The sequence below is a fragment of the Orbicella faveolata genome, unplaced genomic scaffold (assembly GCF_042242905.1).
Source record: "Orbicella faveolata isolate gen_17 unplaced genomic scaffold, um_ofav_v1 contig_1, whole genome shotgun sequence".
Lineage (NCBI taxonomy): Eukaryota > Metazoa > Cnidaria > Anthozoa > Scleractinia > Merulinidae > Orbicella > Orbicella faveolata.
This window is the reverse complement of record NW_028301536.1, coordinates 1,780,445-1,797,387: the sequence shown is the minus strand read 5'-3', so window position 1 is coordinate 1,797,387 and position 16,943 is coordinate 1,780,445. Positions and strand designations below refer to the sequence as shown.

At 38.7% G+C, this 16,943-nt stretch overlaps 1 protein-coding gene across 3 annotated transcripts; it reads left to right on the top strand.

Annotated features, from left to right (window-relative positions):
* The first annotated feature begins 1,639 nt into the window (after positions 1 to 1,639).
* Positions 1,640 to 15,073, top strand: LOC110042651 (major vault protein alpha-like). 3 transcript variants are annotated; one of them, XR_016205826.1, is made up of 30 exons: positions 1,640 to 1,807; positions 2,956 to 3,089; positions 3,237 to 3,303; positions 3,455 to 3,509; positions 3,799 to 3,956; positions 4,066 to 4,157; positions 4,328 to 4,397; positions 4,494 to 4,588; positions 4,698 to 4,764; positions 4,853 to 4,994; positions 5,399 to 5,500; positions 5,670 to 5,760; positions 6,186 to 6,246; positions 6,347 to 6,441; positions 6,931 to 7,015; positions 7,291 to 7,347; positions 7,519 to 7,569; positions 7,894 to 7,939; positions 8,386 to 8,465; positions 8,732 to 8,791; positions 9,023 to 9,101; positions 9,633 to 9,775; positions 10,941 to 11,041; positions 11,573 to 11,663; positions 11,995 to 12,084; positions 12,199 to 12,244; positions 12,375 to 12,439; positions 13,163 to 13,231; positions 13,328 to 13,413; positions 14,544 to 15,073. XR_016205826.1 is itself a non-coding variant. In XM_089283936.1 (30 exons), the coding sequence occupies exons 1-30, from the start codon at positions 1,652 to 1,654 to the stop codon at positions 14,655 to 14,657; spliced, it is 2,655 nt and encodes an 884-aa protein (XP_089140062.1). In that variant the 5' UTR covers positions 1,641 to 1,651; the 3' UTR covers positions 14,658 to 15,073. The 3 variants fall into 3 exon arrangements, 2 of the variants coding, with proteins under 2 accessions (XP_089140067.1, XP_089140062.1); XM_089283936.1 differs by having other exon boundaries at positions 1,641 to 1,807; positions 13,163 to 13,243; positions 13,333 to 13,413; XM_089283941.1 differs by lacking the exons at positions 13,328 to 13,413; positions 14,544 to 15,073 and adding an exon at positions 12,874 to 12,956 and having other exon boundaries at positions 13,163 to 13,238.
* Positions 15,074 to 16,943: the final 1,870 nt, after the last annotated feature.

Here is a 16,943-nt window from a genome sequence, read left to right as displayed (position 1 = left end):
AATATAAAAAAAGTTCTGCTCAAAGGGTGAATAAGTACTCATTGCTGCAGAGCGAGCGTAGCGAGCGAGCAGCAACATAATCAGGATTTAAGAAGAATATATAGAAGGGGGTACGAATTCTCGAATTCATCACTTTTTACCAGAATGCATTGCAGTTAACCAGACTGCACTGCGCCACTTTTACTGGAGTGCATTGCGCCACGAACAACACGAGGATGTCATACTCGTCGAGCCGTCATCCTTTTTCGCGTGGATTCCACTGAGAAAGTTTGCTCTGATTTACCTGTAAAGCGATGTAAAGGAGATCGTGCTTGACTTTCACAACTCTTGCTATGCAGTATGTGAAAGTTTGTAAATCTGGACGATTAATTGTGACATCTTAATCTTAGTATGTCATTTCTTAGCAGTCTCGCCTCCTTCGCCGAATTCTTAAATGAAGAGAAATCGTCGTTACTAAAGCCTGTAGAATAATTAAAACAAACGAAAACCGTGGAACACGCTGATTTCATAAATGCTGCAATCTATTCCTTTTCATCGAAACATGACTTTAAGCTAAAGCTTGAGCATTTTCACACATCGCGGTGGACACGTTCTCGACATAGTTTGTGTTCTTCTGTCGAGTTCTAGAGATATTTAATGCGTGCCAGTACAGAATTTATAAGTTAGATTTCTGCTCCTACAACTTCCACATCTTTCGATTTTCGCGATCTGGTAAAGGGGAGGCTGATGTGTATCGTTTTATGCCCAAACATACTTCAGATCACAATGTGCTTTTTTGTCTCGATCCTTTGTCACACCTCGCCATCGATGCGTCATCATGCATGAGGTTGATACATACAACGACAGATTTTAAGTGACACCACGATTTGATACTACTTTGAGAAAGCCACATGGAGTTAGTTTTTCTCTTTCTATTGCTCTTGTTTTTCTGTTTTTCTCTGATTTTGCCTTTGCTTGTACTTTTTTTACTTTGTATTTTGTGAAACACAAAGAAAAACATCTTAAATGTTAGCGAATTTGCAAGTTCTTGAGTTGTTTTTATTTTCCGCGCTCAGGCTAACATAAGTAACCAGAAGTGAAATTTCACCTCGGAGTCCTTAGCTACGCGTGCGAGCGCGCGCATGAATCAGTTAGGTGGGCCCTTAACGCGACAAGATAAAGTTGGTGTTCGTTGATATCAAACTTGTCCATAAAAAAAGTCCATGTAATAAACAGCTAAATGAAGCACTCCATGTGAGCTTTTAATCTTCTCAGAGGAGGCAGCGAGCCAGTCCACGAGGAAACGTCTGAGCTTCAACTGAGGCGAGGACAAAGTGAAAGGTGGCAATCTCCTTTCCTTTTCATGAAGAACGTCCTGGATTTCTAGTGCGATTTGCGACTTCTACCACTCATTTTCCACCATCATCCTTTCGGAAATGCTTCAAAGAAGGCTGTAAGCGAAACTTGATCCTTATAATTTGCGTTAAAGGCTCTATTAAAACCCCGAACATTTCGTCAAAAACGCGAGGGCAAGCTTCGAGTTCGAGCTTGATGGACAGTGATGCAACGCGCGAGATTTGACTTTCCCGGGAAATGTTCAAATACCAAATTTGGAAGAAAGGCGCCCAAGAAGTACTGGTGACGAAAAGCTCCAAATTAGGAGCGACCCAGAATGCACTGGGTATATAAACATGTTCGACAGCGAGGAAGGTGCATTCTATCACTTTCGGGCCTCACTTTTGTCGTCTGTTTGTTAGCGCCTCACAGGAAAAAAATGAATAACATTGTCCGTATCCAGCCAATGCAGTATATTCACCTCTTAGATCTGGTAGGTACATTCATAAGTAAATTTAGCTTTTGAGTCGGGTGCACGATAACTTGAAAGTGAGCTCTGCAAAGCTGTCTTGATCGTTGACAGCAGTTTTCGAAGGGGTTTCAGCTGATGTGCAGTTTAAAAAAATAATTTCATCCAGTCATTTTTTAAGTCTTAGGTGCTCAGCATGTTGACCCGGTTTTTGCAGCAACAGAACAGTGACAAATAATACGGCTGTATTTGGAACCGTGCGCGTTTGTTTTCAGAAGTTGTGATTTGTTTTCTTAGGATATTAGAGTTGTTCGTCTTTGTCCCGAAAATAAATGGGCGATCAGAGCTCAGAACAATCACAATGCAGAAACTGAACGTGAAATTTCACCAGTAATATTTCCCCCTGAATCTTGGAATTGTTTGTTCCTGTCTTGCATATGAAAGACCATGAAAATTACTCGATCGGGAAAGTGAAAGGGACTTATGGTGACGTCAATGGAGTTGTACGTCAGAGCCAAGAGTGTCAGTTGTCAGGCAGGCATTGTTTAAAAAATCAGGGGAAAATATCGAGCTTGTCGCATCAACAACTACAAAGTCGTTCAGAGAGAGAAGCTTTAATGTTAGACTTATGGCTTGCATTTTTACCTCTTGATGATGTTACAGTCTCTCCTCCTTCTAAAATAATATTGACACCTGTCCCAGCCAGGAACATTTCTTTAAAAGCCTCACCCAACAATGGCTCTAATCCTTAGTAATTTACAGATGTCAGTGTAAGGAAAGCCAGTTTACCAATCAAATCAGTCATCGCATGACAAGAAGTTCCTCTTAAAAACATCCTGATATATCAGTGGTGGATCCAGACCTTGAGCTAAGGGGGGGGGGGGGGGGAGGGGAGGGGGTGAGGTTTGCCTGCCCCACTGGGTTTTCTTCCTCCTGCATTTTTTTTTTTTACCCAAAATAAGAGGGGGAGGGCAGGTCCTCCAGGTTCCTCCCCTAGATCTGCCACTGTATATCTTTGGAACCTAGGTAAACAAATTGAAAGGGGATATTTATTTAGATCATAATTTCCAAGAAATTAAATGCCAATCATTCCAAGTAACAGCTTTTTAACTAAGATCTGGAAATTTACTATGTACATTATGTAGTTCATACATGTACTTTACTCCTCTTAGAACACCAATGTGACTGTATTAGAAGTTGGACCTAAGAGTTTAATTCTTCAAGACAATCATAAGTTAGTGGAAGGTCCTCTGCCATTTGTCGTCATTCCACCTGGCCACTACTGTGTCATAGAGAACCCTGTCAAGTAAGTGCAATGACTTCAGTTCTGTCATCTGGAAAAGGATGGTATAATTAATTCTTGATATTATTTTTCCAGGCTGTGATTGCCTTTAATCTATATTCTTGCTATGACTTCATTTTGTTAACTTGTCATTGCTCCACCTTGTTTTAGACAACCTTGTGAACCAGGAAAGCAGTGTCACCTGAATCATGGCCACAGAGAAATGAGGTTTTTTAAGGTGAATAGCTAAATATTACAGCTTCATGACAGACATTGTGGACTGGCCTACACGTGATTGTGCTCAGTTGAACGTACAAACAAAAAGACAATGATTCTGAAGTACCCTTCAGTTCTTTTTTAAAAGACTAAAACAGGTTTCTGCTACTCAGGAGCCATTTCCTCTGTACCCGGGAGAAACCATTGAAGGGGCAAGAAAAATAGAAGGTACATGTATAAGTATAATAATTATTCAGTTTTTGAATATTGATTTCAGTCATGTTTAGTGAGTCAATGGAAAAACGTCAGTCAAATTAACTGTATCTGTTTTAACCACCCTCTGATAAAAGAAACTTGAACCAAGGAAAATTAATCATTGCAACCTTTTAACTTTACTGAATCAAATAAGACTGGAAGGAAATATCACCAATTTATCGGAAAAGCTTGACATCTGACCAAATGCAATATTAAATTATAAAAAAAGTTAATTAAGATGTTTTGTTTTGTTATTGTCTAGGATATAAATCTGGAATCAAGGCTCTTCCAGTGCTTGGACCAAATGAAGGTCTCCAGTTAATGGCTATTATGGATCATATGGACGGTGATGAGGAACGTAAAAGTGGAGACCTATGGCAGCTAGAAGGGCCTCTTACCTACAAACCAACACCATATGCTGTATGTTAGTTCTATACAAACAGTGACACTGTCATTGGCCTTAAGTTGTTCTTTCAAGGTTATCTCTTAATCAAAACCCCTGTTGACCATTTGTGTAATCTTTCTGCAGGAAATAGCACGGAGGGTGAAGCCACGTATTATAAAATATGGACAAGCACTACGACTCAAGGCAAAGGAGGACTTAATTGACAAGACAGGAAAGTAGGTTTGGTATAAACCTCACGTGAAAGCTAACAAGTACACACACAACAAACACAAGTCGGAATTTTCATTTAATTTAATTCTGCACATCATTAAAAATCACATTACATGTATCTAGAGTAGATTATTTTAAATTAGCTATGTTTTTTCTTCTCCTTGTCTCATCTCAGGAAACGGGTGACATCTGAACAATGGTTAATAAGGGACTTGGGAGCTTATTTGCCAGGAGTCTGTGAAGTGGTTCGTAATCAATCCAGCCTAGTGTTTTGTGATCAAATTAGCAATTTATTCTGTAAGCAAAGCATGACTAAATACATGACATCCATTCTCTTGCAGGTTTTAGGTGTTGAGTCCGCTCACACATTAACAGAGACTACAGCCTTACACATGAGGGCCAAGCAGACTTGTACTGATGCACTTGGAAAGAAGCGGTGAGCTCAAAACGGTCATTCTCTTTACAGGCAGTCATACCATAGCTGTTATAATTATTTCATCTAATTTATTATTTTATATATTCTATGTCATATTTTTTTTTTTCAGAAATGCAGGAGATGAGTGGCTTGTCACCTTTGAAGACACAGAGATGTATATACCAGAGGTTTCTGAGGTGAGTTTCATGTACATATAAGGCCACTAAGTTCATTTTATGTAAACAAAAAATGGTCAACTTGTTTGTCACATAATTTAATCAACAGGAGGTTGTGGCTGAAGTCACTCAGACAGTACTGTCTCGTCAGGAATACTGCATAGTCACTGACCCCATAGATGATAAAGGTTGCAATCAGCTGGGCAAGAAAGAACTAAGGAGGGGAGTCATTTCCTTTTTCTTACATCCAGGCAAGTGCTTAAGGGGGCTACATCACAGTTTCCGCAACTTGAAAAGTTAAGCCTAAATGTTTCAAGGTTACAAGTCATTTGTAATCTGTGTTAATCTTCTTGATCCTTAACCATCCTTGTTCCTTTATTGGTTATTATGATCTCTTTGGTGTTTTTCTATCTTAGTAAACTATTACTTTCAGGTTTCCTTCAATCTAAAGGTAATTGTGAACACAGCCAAAATAACACATTGAAATGTTGTGACTGAGCTCCTTAAGGCTAATAGAGAAACTAACAGGGCACTGAGGCATCAAGATAGCTTTGCACATGACAATCATGATGATAGTGTTATGTCATTATGCAAGTGAGTATGTTAAAAATTTATTGTCATTAATTATGGTTATTTACATCTGTCTTACTTTCAGGGGAGGATTTAGAAGGTGGCATACTGAAATCATATATTTTAGAAGCAGATGAAGCTCTGGTCCTGTCGGCAGTGGATCATTTTGATGACATCTCTATAAAGAGTATGTAAACCTTGGAAGCCATAGCTTATTGGTTTTAAAGAATATTATATTAATATTGATTATATGTTCTCTTGGTTGAACATCAAGTCATCTTTAGTATAATTTATTCTCAATAGTTATTCTTAATTTAAAACAGTCTTGCAATAGTATTAATTCCCTCTTGCTGCAGAGAAGTGTCATCGTTCCCCTGGTGATCGCTGGATGATCTTTGGACCAGTTGAGTACATTCCACCAATAGAAGTCACTGTTAAATCAAGAAGGTTTGACATACTGTTTTCCTATGAATAGTTTAGGATCTGTGGGATGAAAAGATGTTTTTTTTAATAATTATTTTTGTTTTTCAGTTAAATTAATGTTTGTATTTGTTAAATTTAAGTTAACATATTTAAAGATGTTTCTGACTGTGGCTGGAAAGAAAAATTAATTTTTGCTTAGATTTTTGATGTAGTTATTTAACCTCAAGTGCTAAAATCTATTTTGCTAAGTTTAAAGGAAGTGTTGTGTCTTGAATTTTTATCAAGAATTTAGAAAACCAGTTGTCCCACTACCATTTGTGAAATGTTCTTTTGAAAACTTTAGAAAATATCTGCGTAGTTATAAATGGTACAACCTTCAAATTGGTGGTTCATTTAAAAAACATAATTTTGGCACATGACTGTACATTGCAATATTATTAAATTTTCAGGAGAGCAATACCCCTTTGTGAAAATGATGGAATTTATGTCAGGGACACTCAAAGTGGTGCTGTGAGTATCTAGTAGTGTATGTTGATCATTAAGAATGTTCTTCACCATAACTTTTTAGATCACCAACAGACTGATATTGTTGCCATGTTCTTTGTTTTAGGTACGGGCAGTGATGGGGCCACAGTCTTATCTACTGAGGGCTTATGAGGAACTGTGGGAAAAGGAGCTGACTGATGATGTGGAAAATATTCTCAAGTTAGTCTTGATTGTTTATTGTAGCTGTATTACTTGTCTTTTGTAATGCTGCCTGATTTATTGACTGACTGACTGACTGACTGACTGACTGACTGACTGCGTGATTGACTCACTGGCTGACCGGCTGACTGACTGACTGACGGACTGACTGACTGACTGACTGCATGACTGACTGACCAATTACCTTATACTTGACTACCTGACTGACTGACCAATTGCCTGATATTTGACTAACTGACTGACTGACTTACTGCCTGATTAACTGACTGACTTACTGCCTGTATGTCTGACTGACTGACTGACTGAGAGACATCTCAGACAGACAGACCAACAGAACTGAACTGAGACTTAATTTAATCTCAGAATTCCATCAAGAAAATTGTTTTCATGAAAGCCAAGTAAAAATTATATTTTAGTATTAAATATGCATAGGTACTGTAAGCTATATAAATCTCACTGGTATTTGGAATCTTCATTTGTTGTGTTTAGGAATGGTGGAGGAATTGGCAGTGGAGACATACGAAAAATGGCATACTTTGAGTCATCAATTGATCCTTCAGTCACAAGAGAGCGGGTATCTAATAAAATGAGCCTCTTTCACTTACCACGAGGCAACTATGAGTGAACCAGTGAAAACATGTAGAACAAACTTCTAGCATTCAACAGTGTTGTTCATTCAAATTGGTATGACTATGATAAGCATATTCGTTAAACAATGTGTTAATCTCCCCCAAATAACTGCTGCAACAATTATTTTGAATACTGTTTTGTTGTAATTTTTGTTTCGACATTTCTCTAACAATATATATTACATAACTATATTATTTTGTTGAATGTTAAATGCATTAGGGCCGAGACAAGACAAGAGTGATTGTGTACCGTTGCCCAGGAAACACTGCTGTGCAGGTAACTTGCCTTGTGGTATCCATAGCAATGTCAATAGATCATTTAACAAAAGCTTAATTGGCATTATTGTTAAAAAATTTTGAATACTAGTTACCGGTTATTAATATAATCTCATGAACATGTAATAGTTGAGGTCTGTCTGTTTAGCAGTAATGTTTGTGCTCTCCTCAGGTTTATGATTACTTAAGGAAGACTGCCAGGGTGATCTTTGGACCAGATCTTGTAAGTAAATAACTGGATTATTTTCTTTGGAAACATCACGGTTTTTGCATGTGTTAGACTTATTTCATTCATACGTTCTTGAACTTAATAAAACCCTCAAATATAACACAGGGCAACATTTATTGCCTACATCATTTTTGGTTATGGAAATGAGAGTAATGAAGTCCTAAGTTAAGAGATATTGTCTTAATGTACGATCAAATTCTTAGAACGTACTCAGAAAAGAGTACATTGCCAACAGTTTCTTTGAGCTAAAAGAGTGCAAAACACCTCCTGGATAGTTCTACAGAAGTTGAAGTGATTGTGTACTTTGTTATTTTCAAGGTTGTGCTTGGACCGCATGAGAACTTCAATGTGCTCAGTTTGAGTGGTGAGTAGAATAAATGTCTTTACAGGTGTTCTTCAGGTAATGTGATGGTGGGGTGTTGTGTGACAATGGAGAGGTGTTGTGTGACAATGAATAGGTGTTATGTGACAATGGATAGGTGTTGTGTGACAACATAAATAACTTAATGTGTTAACAAACATGATTTGGTTTACTGCTACAGATGAGCACCCATTGTCCAATAAGAGAATAGCACATGTCCCACAAAGTTTTGACTTCATCCTGTCATTACTAAGATCCTATCCCATTATATTACATGCTAAAAGCAAAATCTCTAATTGAACTCAAGACAGGTGATTTTTGAACGAAAAAAGTTACCAGTAAGAAACAAAATCAGGATTACTGATGCAGAAGCCTTGTGTGCCATGCTTGGCCAGTTTTTTCTTTTTTTAATGTCAATTGACAAACATCTCTTTTATTTTATATGTCAGCTGGGAAACCAAAAAAACCACATGCTTTGAAAACAATATGTTTGATGCTTGGGCCAGATTTCATCACGGATATTATCGAGGTAGGAATGTCCAGGCTTTTTCCTCGGAGGGGGTGCACCACTAAGGAATGGTGTAACTGACCGGTAAGGTAAACAAATTTTAAAAGCCAATAGGAAGAAGAAGGCTTCATCTCAGGGGTGGTGGGTGCACCTCCTGCACCCTGCCCCTAGATCCACTCCTGTGTCTGTAATCATCTTTGTGTTGGTTTTGACAATGGTCACCAGTTAGAATCACACCTATATGAATTTTTATCACCTCATGTTGAAACTTGTTTATTTTGCACCAGGTGGAAACATCTGACCACGCCCGGTTGAAGATCAAGATTGCAATGAACAACGTTTTTGAGGTCAGTCTTGTAGACAACTATTAAATACTGGGCATAGACTCCTGTTGATTTTTTTATTCCATGGAATAGCCAATAGTTGTTTAAATAACATTTCTGATGTGTTGTCTTTTCAAGTACACTCTGGTTAATTCTGATTGCAAGTAACTGTCTCCCAAAACTGGAACCTGACAGACCATATTTCCCAAAGGAATTAATTTACATTCTCAATGTTTCTGTTATTTATATATTCAGGTTGAAAGAGGAAATCATGAATCAGAGCAAGCCATCTTCTCTGTTCCAGATTACACTGGAAATGCCTGCAAGAGTGTTGGTATGGTACATCTTGTAAAACTATGTCATGTGAACCCTTTACTAATCAGCTTCAAATTTCTGCTGGTTGGTGGTTTTTGGCTAATGACAATTCTATCTTCCTATTTCATTGAAAAGAGCATGTTAAGGGGGCAGTGTACATATTTCCTTGAATAACCGATTGGATGCTTTTAATGTTTGTAACTTGGAATCTGAAACCGAACAGTCATAGTTTGATTCTGTAAAAAAAAGGTACTCAAGAAATGATGAGGAGCTGTTAGGTAGAAATGGTCAGATTCATTTGAAGCTTCGCTCCAATATTGTTGCAAATCTTGCCTGTGTTTGGGATACTCAGATAAATGTGGCATTTGTTGCGTGCAGTTGTGAGGAAAGACTGATTTTTACAGCTATAATCAATATTTTGAGTTGTAACGTAAAAGTACCTATCGTGCTTCTGTTGATCTTATTGCGGCCCTGTGAAGGTGTCTATCTACTTTGAGGCGGGACAGTTCGTGTCTGCTTACTCGAAGTACTGTCCTTCTAATATTTTTAGCCAGCCGGATACGTGGTAAAGTAGCACAAGTTCCTTTTGATGAGTTCCATCGTTACTCCACGTCCATTATAAAGAAGGCTGTGTTTGGCGTGGACAAGGATGGGAACGTTAAGCAACGGCTTAGATTTGATGCAAACCAATTGGTAAGGAAATCAGTTTTTTTCCTCGGAAGTTTCTGTTATTTCCTCGAGCTTTCTCTGAAACGGTTGGGGTGATATCTTTAGCCCAGAGGGCACCTTTATCGAAAAACTAACATTATTACAAAGCTTGGTGAAACAACAAGCCAGTTTTGTTATAAGGGGAACTTGACGTTTTGTATGATCTTAAAAAAAAACCATTTTCGAATCAAGTTTCCTAACAATACACAGTGAAAGACTTGTTTTGTAGGCTTGACTAACATGCAAACGAACTGGTCAAATAATTTCTTTGCAAACGCAAGGAACCCTTGTAATGGAAACATTGTTTCCGGACCGTTTCTTTCCTGTTTCTACGTATTTGTTGCGGAAGCAAATTTTCAGTCTTTCTTAGAGGCAAAAAATGTTTCTGATTGTGCTTTTCAGAACAATTTTGCTTCCGCAGTAAACGCTTCCGCATTTGTCCGCGTGGAAAAAAATTCGGGAAGGAATATTTTTGATCATACAATCCTGTGTAAACAAGGAAGTAATGGTGCAGAGGACATGTTGCGGAAACAAAGTTTGCTTCTCGAAAACTAGAAACTGTTTTTGCTTCGGGTCAAACTTTGGCCTGAACGACGCCTAGTCAAAAATGAATTCATATTTTACCAGCGAAATTTGAAATTGTCTACATTTCTTTGCCGTCCCTCTGCAAAACAAGAACGTGAAATGACTAGGTTCTACGTAGTCTGAGGAACGCAAACGACGACGGCTAATTTTTCCTCTTTCCATCTGGATTTGAACGCTGTCATTGAATAGTTAACCTGAGCACGTTTTTAGAGCCATTGACGTATTGAACAGATCTAGACGGTTGCGAATTTCGCTGGTAAAATATAAATTCATTTTTTACTAGGCCTCGTCCTCATCGCCGTTGCTTACATGTAGGTTTCCACGGAGTACGTCTCATTAAAATGTTTCCCAGCAACGGGTAGTGTAGCACGTGCAATTATTGTAAAGGAAATGGATGAACGACGAGGTCGGGCAGGTCATGGTAAAAGAAAGTTGGAGACAAGAACTTGCGTTACGAACTGTTAAATCCATGCTTATAGTGATTACGATGAAGAAGAGTGAGCGATTGGTAGTTGCGAATCTAAGTTCACTGTTCCTTTTTGGATGGTTTTTTTTTCTTTTTTAGGTGGTAACTAACGTGGATATTCAGAGTATTGAACCTGTGGACCTACACATGAGTGAAAGTCTGAGTAAATCTGTCCAAATGGCAATTGAGATTTCCACCAAGTAAGGTGACGCTACCTCTACGCGGGAAAGTACTTGTTATTGCTATAAAAAGATCTTTATAAAGTTCTGCAGGAGACACACACAGAAAGATTGGAGATAGCTTGCAATAGGGGCGGTAGGGGTTTGGGGGCGAGAGAGGGGGGCAGGGGGGAGCTCAATTCGGCCTCTTTAGCCACTAGGCTTTTCCTGAAAGTACTTCACAAAGGTCCACAAATCGATAACGCCTATTAGAAATATCAGCTTAGTCCTGTCCACATATTTAACTCTCCATTTTATATTTGTAGTTAACGTACAATTTTTCAGTCTGCTGTCAATAGAGTACACGAGAGATTTAGCTGACTATACGTACAAGAGTAGTGAGTGGCTGACAATCGAGAACCCCTCGTAGTTTTTGTTTAGGCTAAATTAAGTGCCAAGTGTAACAAATCAATTCTCGTTATTGGCCGTTGTGTGTTTCTTTTAATATTGTTCTTTTAGCGAAGTATCTTCACTGTGAAAAGAAATCAGATGTTGATTGATTTATCACGTCAGGTCCATTGAGCGAGCGGCAGAACACGAAGCAAAGAGAACAGAGCAAATGGCCAAAGGAATGTTAGAAAGACAGAAACTCACGAACGAGAAGGTTAGTATACTGCCCAACAATTTGAATCAATAAATCAAAAATAATAAAGTGGCTTGTTTCGCCATAAGGCCGACATACGTCAAAGAGAAAACTAAAGTAATTACCTAAGTGGCTCTCGTAAGTCGTTTTATTCTGTATGTTTCAACACCGCGTGCCGTTAACACAGGGTGAAGTTCGACTTTGTTACTTAGGACATGATAGGGGTTGTGGGGGAGAGAACATTTCCCTAAGGAAGCGATCCTGGGGAAGAGGGTGGATTTACGAGCGATTTCCCAGGTTTATTTTGGCTCTCTTGAAGACTAGTGAGTTAGGTAACACTTTTTATTTTTAGGAAGCAGAGAATGCGCGAGTGAAGTTATTTGAACTCAGAGCTGTGACAGCTGCGGTGGAGTCCTCTGGACAAACAAAAGCAGAAGCACAGGTCAGTTTCTCATTTATATTTCACATGTTGTGTTTCTCATTTTGTCCGCCTTTTTGTTGACTTTCTCATTTGCTGCTCAGGGATTTTACATTTACTTTCATTGTATTTTAACAGGCCCAAGCTGAACGGTTGCTGATCGAAGGCGAAAGTGCAATAGAAGGTAACTTCAGTTTGTCAGTTATATTGTATTGATTGGTGAAATATGATTTTTACATATACGTCATAATCATCAAGAAGAGGTAAAGGCCCGCTAGCTCTTTGGCACTGACGTGAGGTTTTCTTTCTTTCAGTTGCAAAGTTGAAAGCGGAAGCTGAGCAGGTTCAACTTATTGCTGAGTTAGAATCAAAAAGACTGGTAAGATATAAAAGAAACGCGTTCACGGAACAACTGTGATACTGGTGATATCGATGAAGGTGAATGTCACCCAGGATCTAAGTTTCTATTCAAACCATTTTTCAGTCCTTTTTTGTGTACAAACTTTCGTGTTCAACCACTGCATGATGCCCGCATCGATTAAAGTATGAACTTGCCCCTCAAACCTCCCTGCCACCCACACCCCGCCACCACATTTTGAGAGACAACTGGGTTGCAGTCTACATGGGTCATTTTCTGTTGGATAACTTTTCACCTTCAGTTTTTCTGAAACCCTTCTTCAGAGAAAAGAAAGGAAGAAGAGAAAAACTAGAGCAACTTTGTTGAAATTAGATCGTTGATGCTGTGAGAAGCTGAAATGCTGAGTAGAGAGATGAATTGTTGTTATACGTAAATTCGGGCTTTCTTTTAAACAGAGACAGGGTTTGGAGAAACATCCACGTGGGGTTGAAAACGCAATTATGTTACAAAGATAGGAATGTCGAGCCATCTCTTACAAGTAAGGGCGTTCAGCTCATTATTTAGCTTTTGTAGCTTTACAAAACCACAACAAATAACAACAGCACCACTTAAACACACACTTCTCATTCACTAATGGACGGGAAAAGAGTTCAGTATCTGTTTATACACAGAAAACGGTATCTATTCATGGACTACCCGTGTAAGCGTTTATTTTAAGCAATAATGTTTCTTTGCTATTTTCAGGAAAAAGAAGGCGAACTTGAACATCAGAAAAAACTCAATGAACTGGAGCTACAGAAGGCCAAGGAATTAGCAGAAATCGAGGTTTGAGACAAGAGATCCGTTATTGTGGCAGTAATAGTGTTTTTTAAGTGATCCTGACTTAGCTATTCTTGATATTTTTGTCTACTTAGTCAAATAAGTTCGCTTCCATGGTAAAAGCCGTGAGTTCTGACGCAATCAAGAAGATTGCACGCTCTGGTCCCGAGTCGCAGGTAAGTTGAAAACAAGTTTCCTTTAATTCTGGAAGTATTTCTGATGGAAGACAGTAACATTCAGCTGATCCCCCTTTTAGATGTTATTTTATTGAAGTGATCCCCCTCAAAACTGTTGATAAATTTCGTGATCCCTCTCCCCCCCCCCCCCCCCCACGATGCCCTCGCACACATATTCACCTTTCGACGTGTATAGTTAGTGCTGTCATGATGTACTTACAGTATACTGAAGCCGCCATGGTGCAGTCTCTTGATCCGTGTCATCCCGACATCTGATCTGGGTTCTTACATGTAGCAGTTTTCACAGGCGTCCAATAAAGCATAACAGGCGACATAAAGTAAAGCGAGACCCGAAGGGCCAAGCCAACCTAGGTGGGGTCCGGGGGCATGTTCCTCCAGAAAATTTTGAAATTGTAGGTTACCAAAGATGCGATTTCATGCATTTTTTTGGGGGGGGGGGGGGGGGGCGCGCAAAGTGTTGTGATCGTAAAGTTAGACGTAGCAAGTAGCACTGTTTCACCGTTTTAAAATACTATTTTCTTCGTGAAACGTCTGTAAGTCTTAATTTATTGTTATATGTGTGCAAATTTTAATAACCGGAATAGCTGGCTACATTCGATTTTACAGCTGGTGGAATTCTGCCGTTCTACTGAGAACTCCGAGTTGACCTACTAGCAATCTAACGATCCTAAGTGTTTGGAAACTGCAAAGTTACTTTTGAGAGTTCCAAATAGCCGTCCACCAAGTCCGTATGGGCATATGACATTTAGCGGTCCCCCCTTTTTGGGCTCTCAGTTATGACTGAATCCCCCTTCTATTATCCTAAAAATCAAATGATCCCCCAAAATCCTCCGACTCCCCCGAGGCGGTAAATAATGACCGGTTCCCAAATATCTGCTTCGTGCGCTGATTGGCTAATTGTGTGATACGCGTTTGCTGTGATTGGTCAGGAATGATAATCGGCATCTCGGGGTCCTGAAAACTAGATTTCGTGGAAAGCAAAAAAAAAAAAGATTGGGTGTCAAACCGAAACTCTTTGTAAGAAGATTTTTCGTGTAAACAGCAAATCATAGCGTACCAAATTGTCTGATATTAAGAAACATTTTCACTTGACTGTTTTTCCTCAACAGGCCGGACTTCTCAAGGCACTGGGAATACACAATGTACTTATCACTGACGGCTTTACACCTCTAAACTTGTACCAGTCCTCTAGCGGCTTTGCTCAGCCAGGAATGATGAGCTAGAGACTGGAATGGAATATATTCCGCTAAATGTAGAACAACTAGTAAAATTTGTAAATCTCGGTGTTCTTGCACGTGCTGGTAGAAAAATTTCTTAATTGTAATAATTAAGTTTGAAATTTAGGTAGTAGTATATTTTTGAAGCACCACACAAATTGAATCTAATTTCAAAAGGGACTGACGGAATAAAGGGCGCGTAGAATAGACGCTGAGAAGAAATAATATCGATTTGCGCGTTTCCGCTTTAGTCCCTCCCTCCGTGTGAGAAATAATAAATAAATAAAAATCAAATCTATTTAAATGATGTTGCAGACACAAGGCTGAGTGAGCTTTTAAAGTAATTGTCCTCTCATGTAAACTCTTCACGTATGACATACCTGTAACAGTATCAGAAAATAAACCAATCACGAATAATTGTCTCCCGTGTGAACGCGATTTTTCGTTGCACATGCCGATCACGTGTCTCTCACATGCATCGGCCGAAATTTATGTTAAGGCCTAAAGGCCACTTGTATTCATTAGTTTGGAAGAAGAGAAAGACCTGTTTATCTATCTAGCCAAAAACGAAATAAACAATGGCTGGATTGATTCTATATTGCTTCCACAATATGTCCGTAAAGTTGTTACTTAAAATTGAAATTGTGTCCATTTGTATATGTATGAATATTAAAACGCCTCTGTACGTAGGTAATATTTCGTATAGCTTGTGTCGAAGTAAAATGACGAGAAAAGATGTAACAACATCTAGTGTGACGACGCCTTTAATTCAGACAATTTGATGTACTACACGGAACTATTTGGAGAGAGAAAGTCACGCGAAGCAGGAGGGGAGGGTGGGTAGGGTGTGCCCCCCTCCCCCACCTCCACTTCTGGTGTTACGCAGATAGGAGAGATACTTCTTAAATCTCAGCCCTGCGGCGATTTTTAAATCAGTTAACACGTTCGTAGCAAGATTCTAAAAATCCGGAAAATAAGCAGACTCGATAAATCTGCGGCTGTAATGTTGAAATGAGGAAGCAGAACAGATTCCGCCACCAGCTGTGTTATAGCAGTCACTTTGGAATTTGTTTGAAGAATCTTTTTTTTTTTTTTTCATTGTAAACTTCAAATCTCATAATTTTTATCGCGCTTTAATACAAAAGCACTGGGTATTTTTTTCTAAAATTTGAGCAAACTGATAAAAGAAACTTCATAATCTCTTATGACAGAGAAGACGCTCCGTTTCGCGAAGGACAATTTACGTAATATGATATCATTGTTAGTAAAAGGCTAAGCATAGCTTTTTACAGGTAAATATTACCAAAAGAATGGCTTTGCCAGAACATGAAACAACTTTGGTGTTTAGTATTTTCACTCTGAATGTCTAAAAATAAAGAGCTAGGTAGAGTTAGTTTAACATTTCATGTACAACTTCAGTCTTCATCAACATCTGGTTGCAGGTGGCTAAGCACGAGACACGAGTCAGTCACGCGCGATCAAACTCGCAACGCGCATGGCTTGTACTCGTCTTGCAGTAGAAAAACGTCCATAAACTGACAACGCTGTAGCAAGCTGGTGATGTTTTGTTGGAGATAGAGAAGCTGCAGGAGGCTAGCTATTATAATGATCAGCAAATAAAAACATGGTTTATTTTGGCCTTCTGTGGACTATCGGGAAAATTTACGTTTCAGGTTCGCTTTTGATTATAAATTATGGTAAGGTGCTTGCACTGGGTTAGCTATAAATTTCGATGTGTCGATTTAATAGTGTGGTTGAATAGTTTTCGAATTATTAGTATGTGTTAATTAATTTCTACGTCGCTTCTAACTCCTCAAAGTGAGCGTAAATCGACAAATTCACGCTCTCTAGTATTTGGGTGTCGCTTGAAGATTTATTACATTCAATAGGTTGAACAAAAGAGACGAGCGATATAAAGACACTATATAAATTCGTCCATGATTCAGTTCTGATATCAAATTGCATTTAAAACCTGCATTTGAATATTACTTAATTAATTTGACGGATATAAATGTTGTCTCAAGCTAAGGCAAGTATGTATGTACACTTATTCCAAGTTATTTGTGTACAATGAAACACATATAGGCACAGTCGAACTGATAATTGTGGGGCAGTCTTATTGTGACCCCAGCATTTTAATCGCGCCTTTTTGCTACAAATGTGTGATGAAAATTAGTATTATTTTACCGCAGCGACTGAATGTCAGTTTTTTTTTTTCTGCCTTGATAAATTGTCAGCACTTCTTTAGCAAACTAAACTACTATGATATACACGTTTTTTAATGGGGAAACC

What these genes read in the sequence shown, in the direction of transcription:
- LOC110042651 (XM_089283936.1), top strand. Translation starts at nt 1,652, where the DNA reads ATGCACTGGGTATATAAACATGTTCGACAGCGAGGAAGGTGCATTCTA. An exon ending in ATATTCACCTCTTAGATCTG is followed by an intron (nt 1,808 to 2,955) that starts GTAGGTACATTC and finishes TACTCCTCTTAG; the next exon opens with AACACCAATGTGACTGTATT. An exon ending in AGGCGAAAGTGCAATAGAAG is followed by an intron (nt 12,245 to 12,374) that starts GTAACTTCAGTT and finishes TCTTTCTTTCAG; the next exon opens with TTGCAAAGTTGAAAGCGGAA.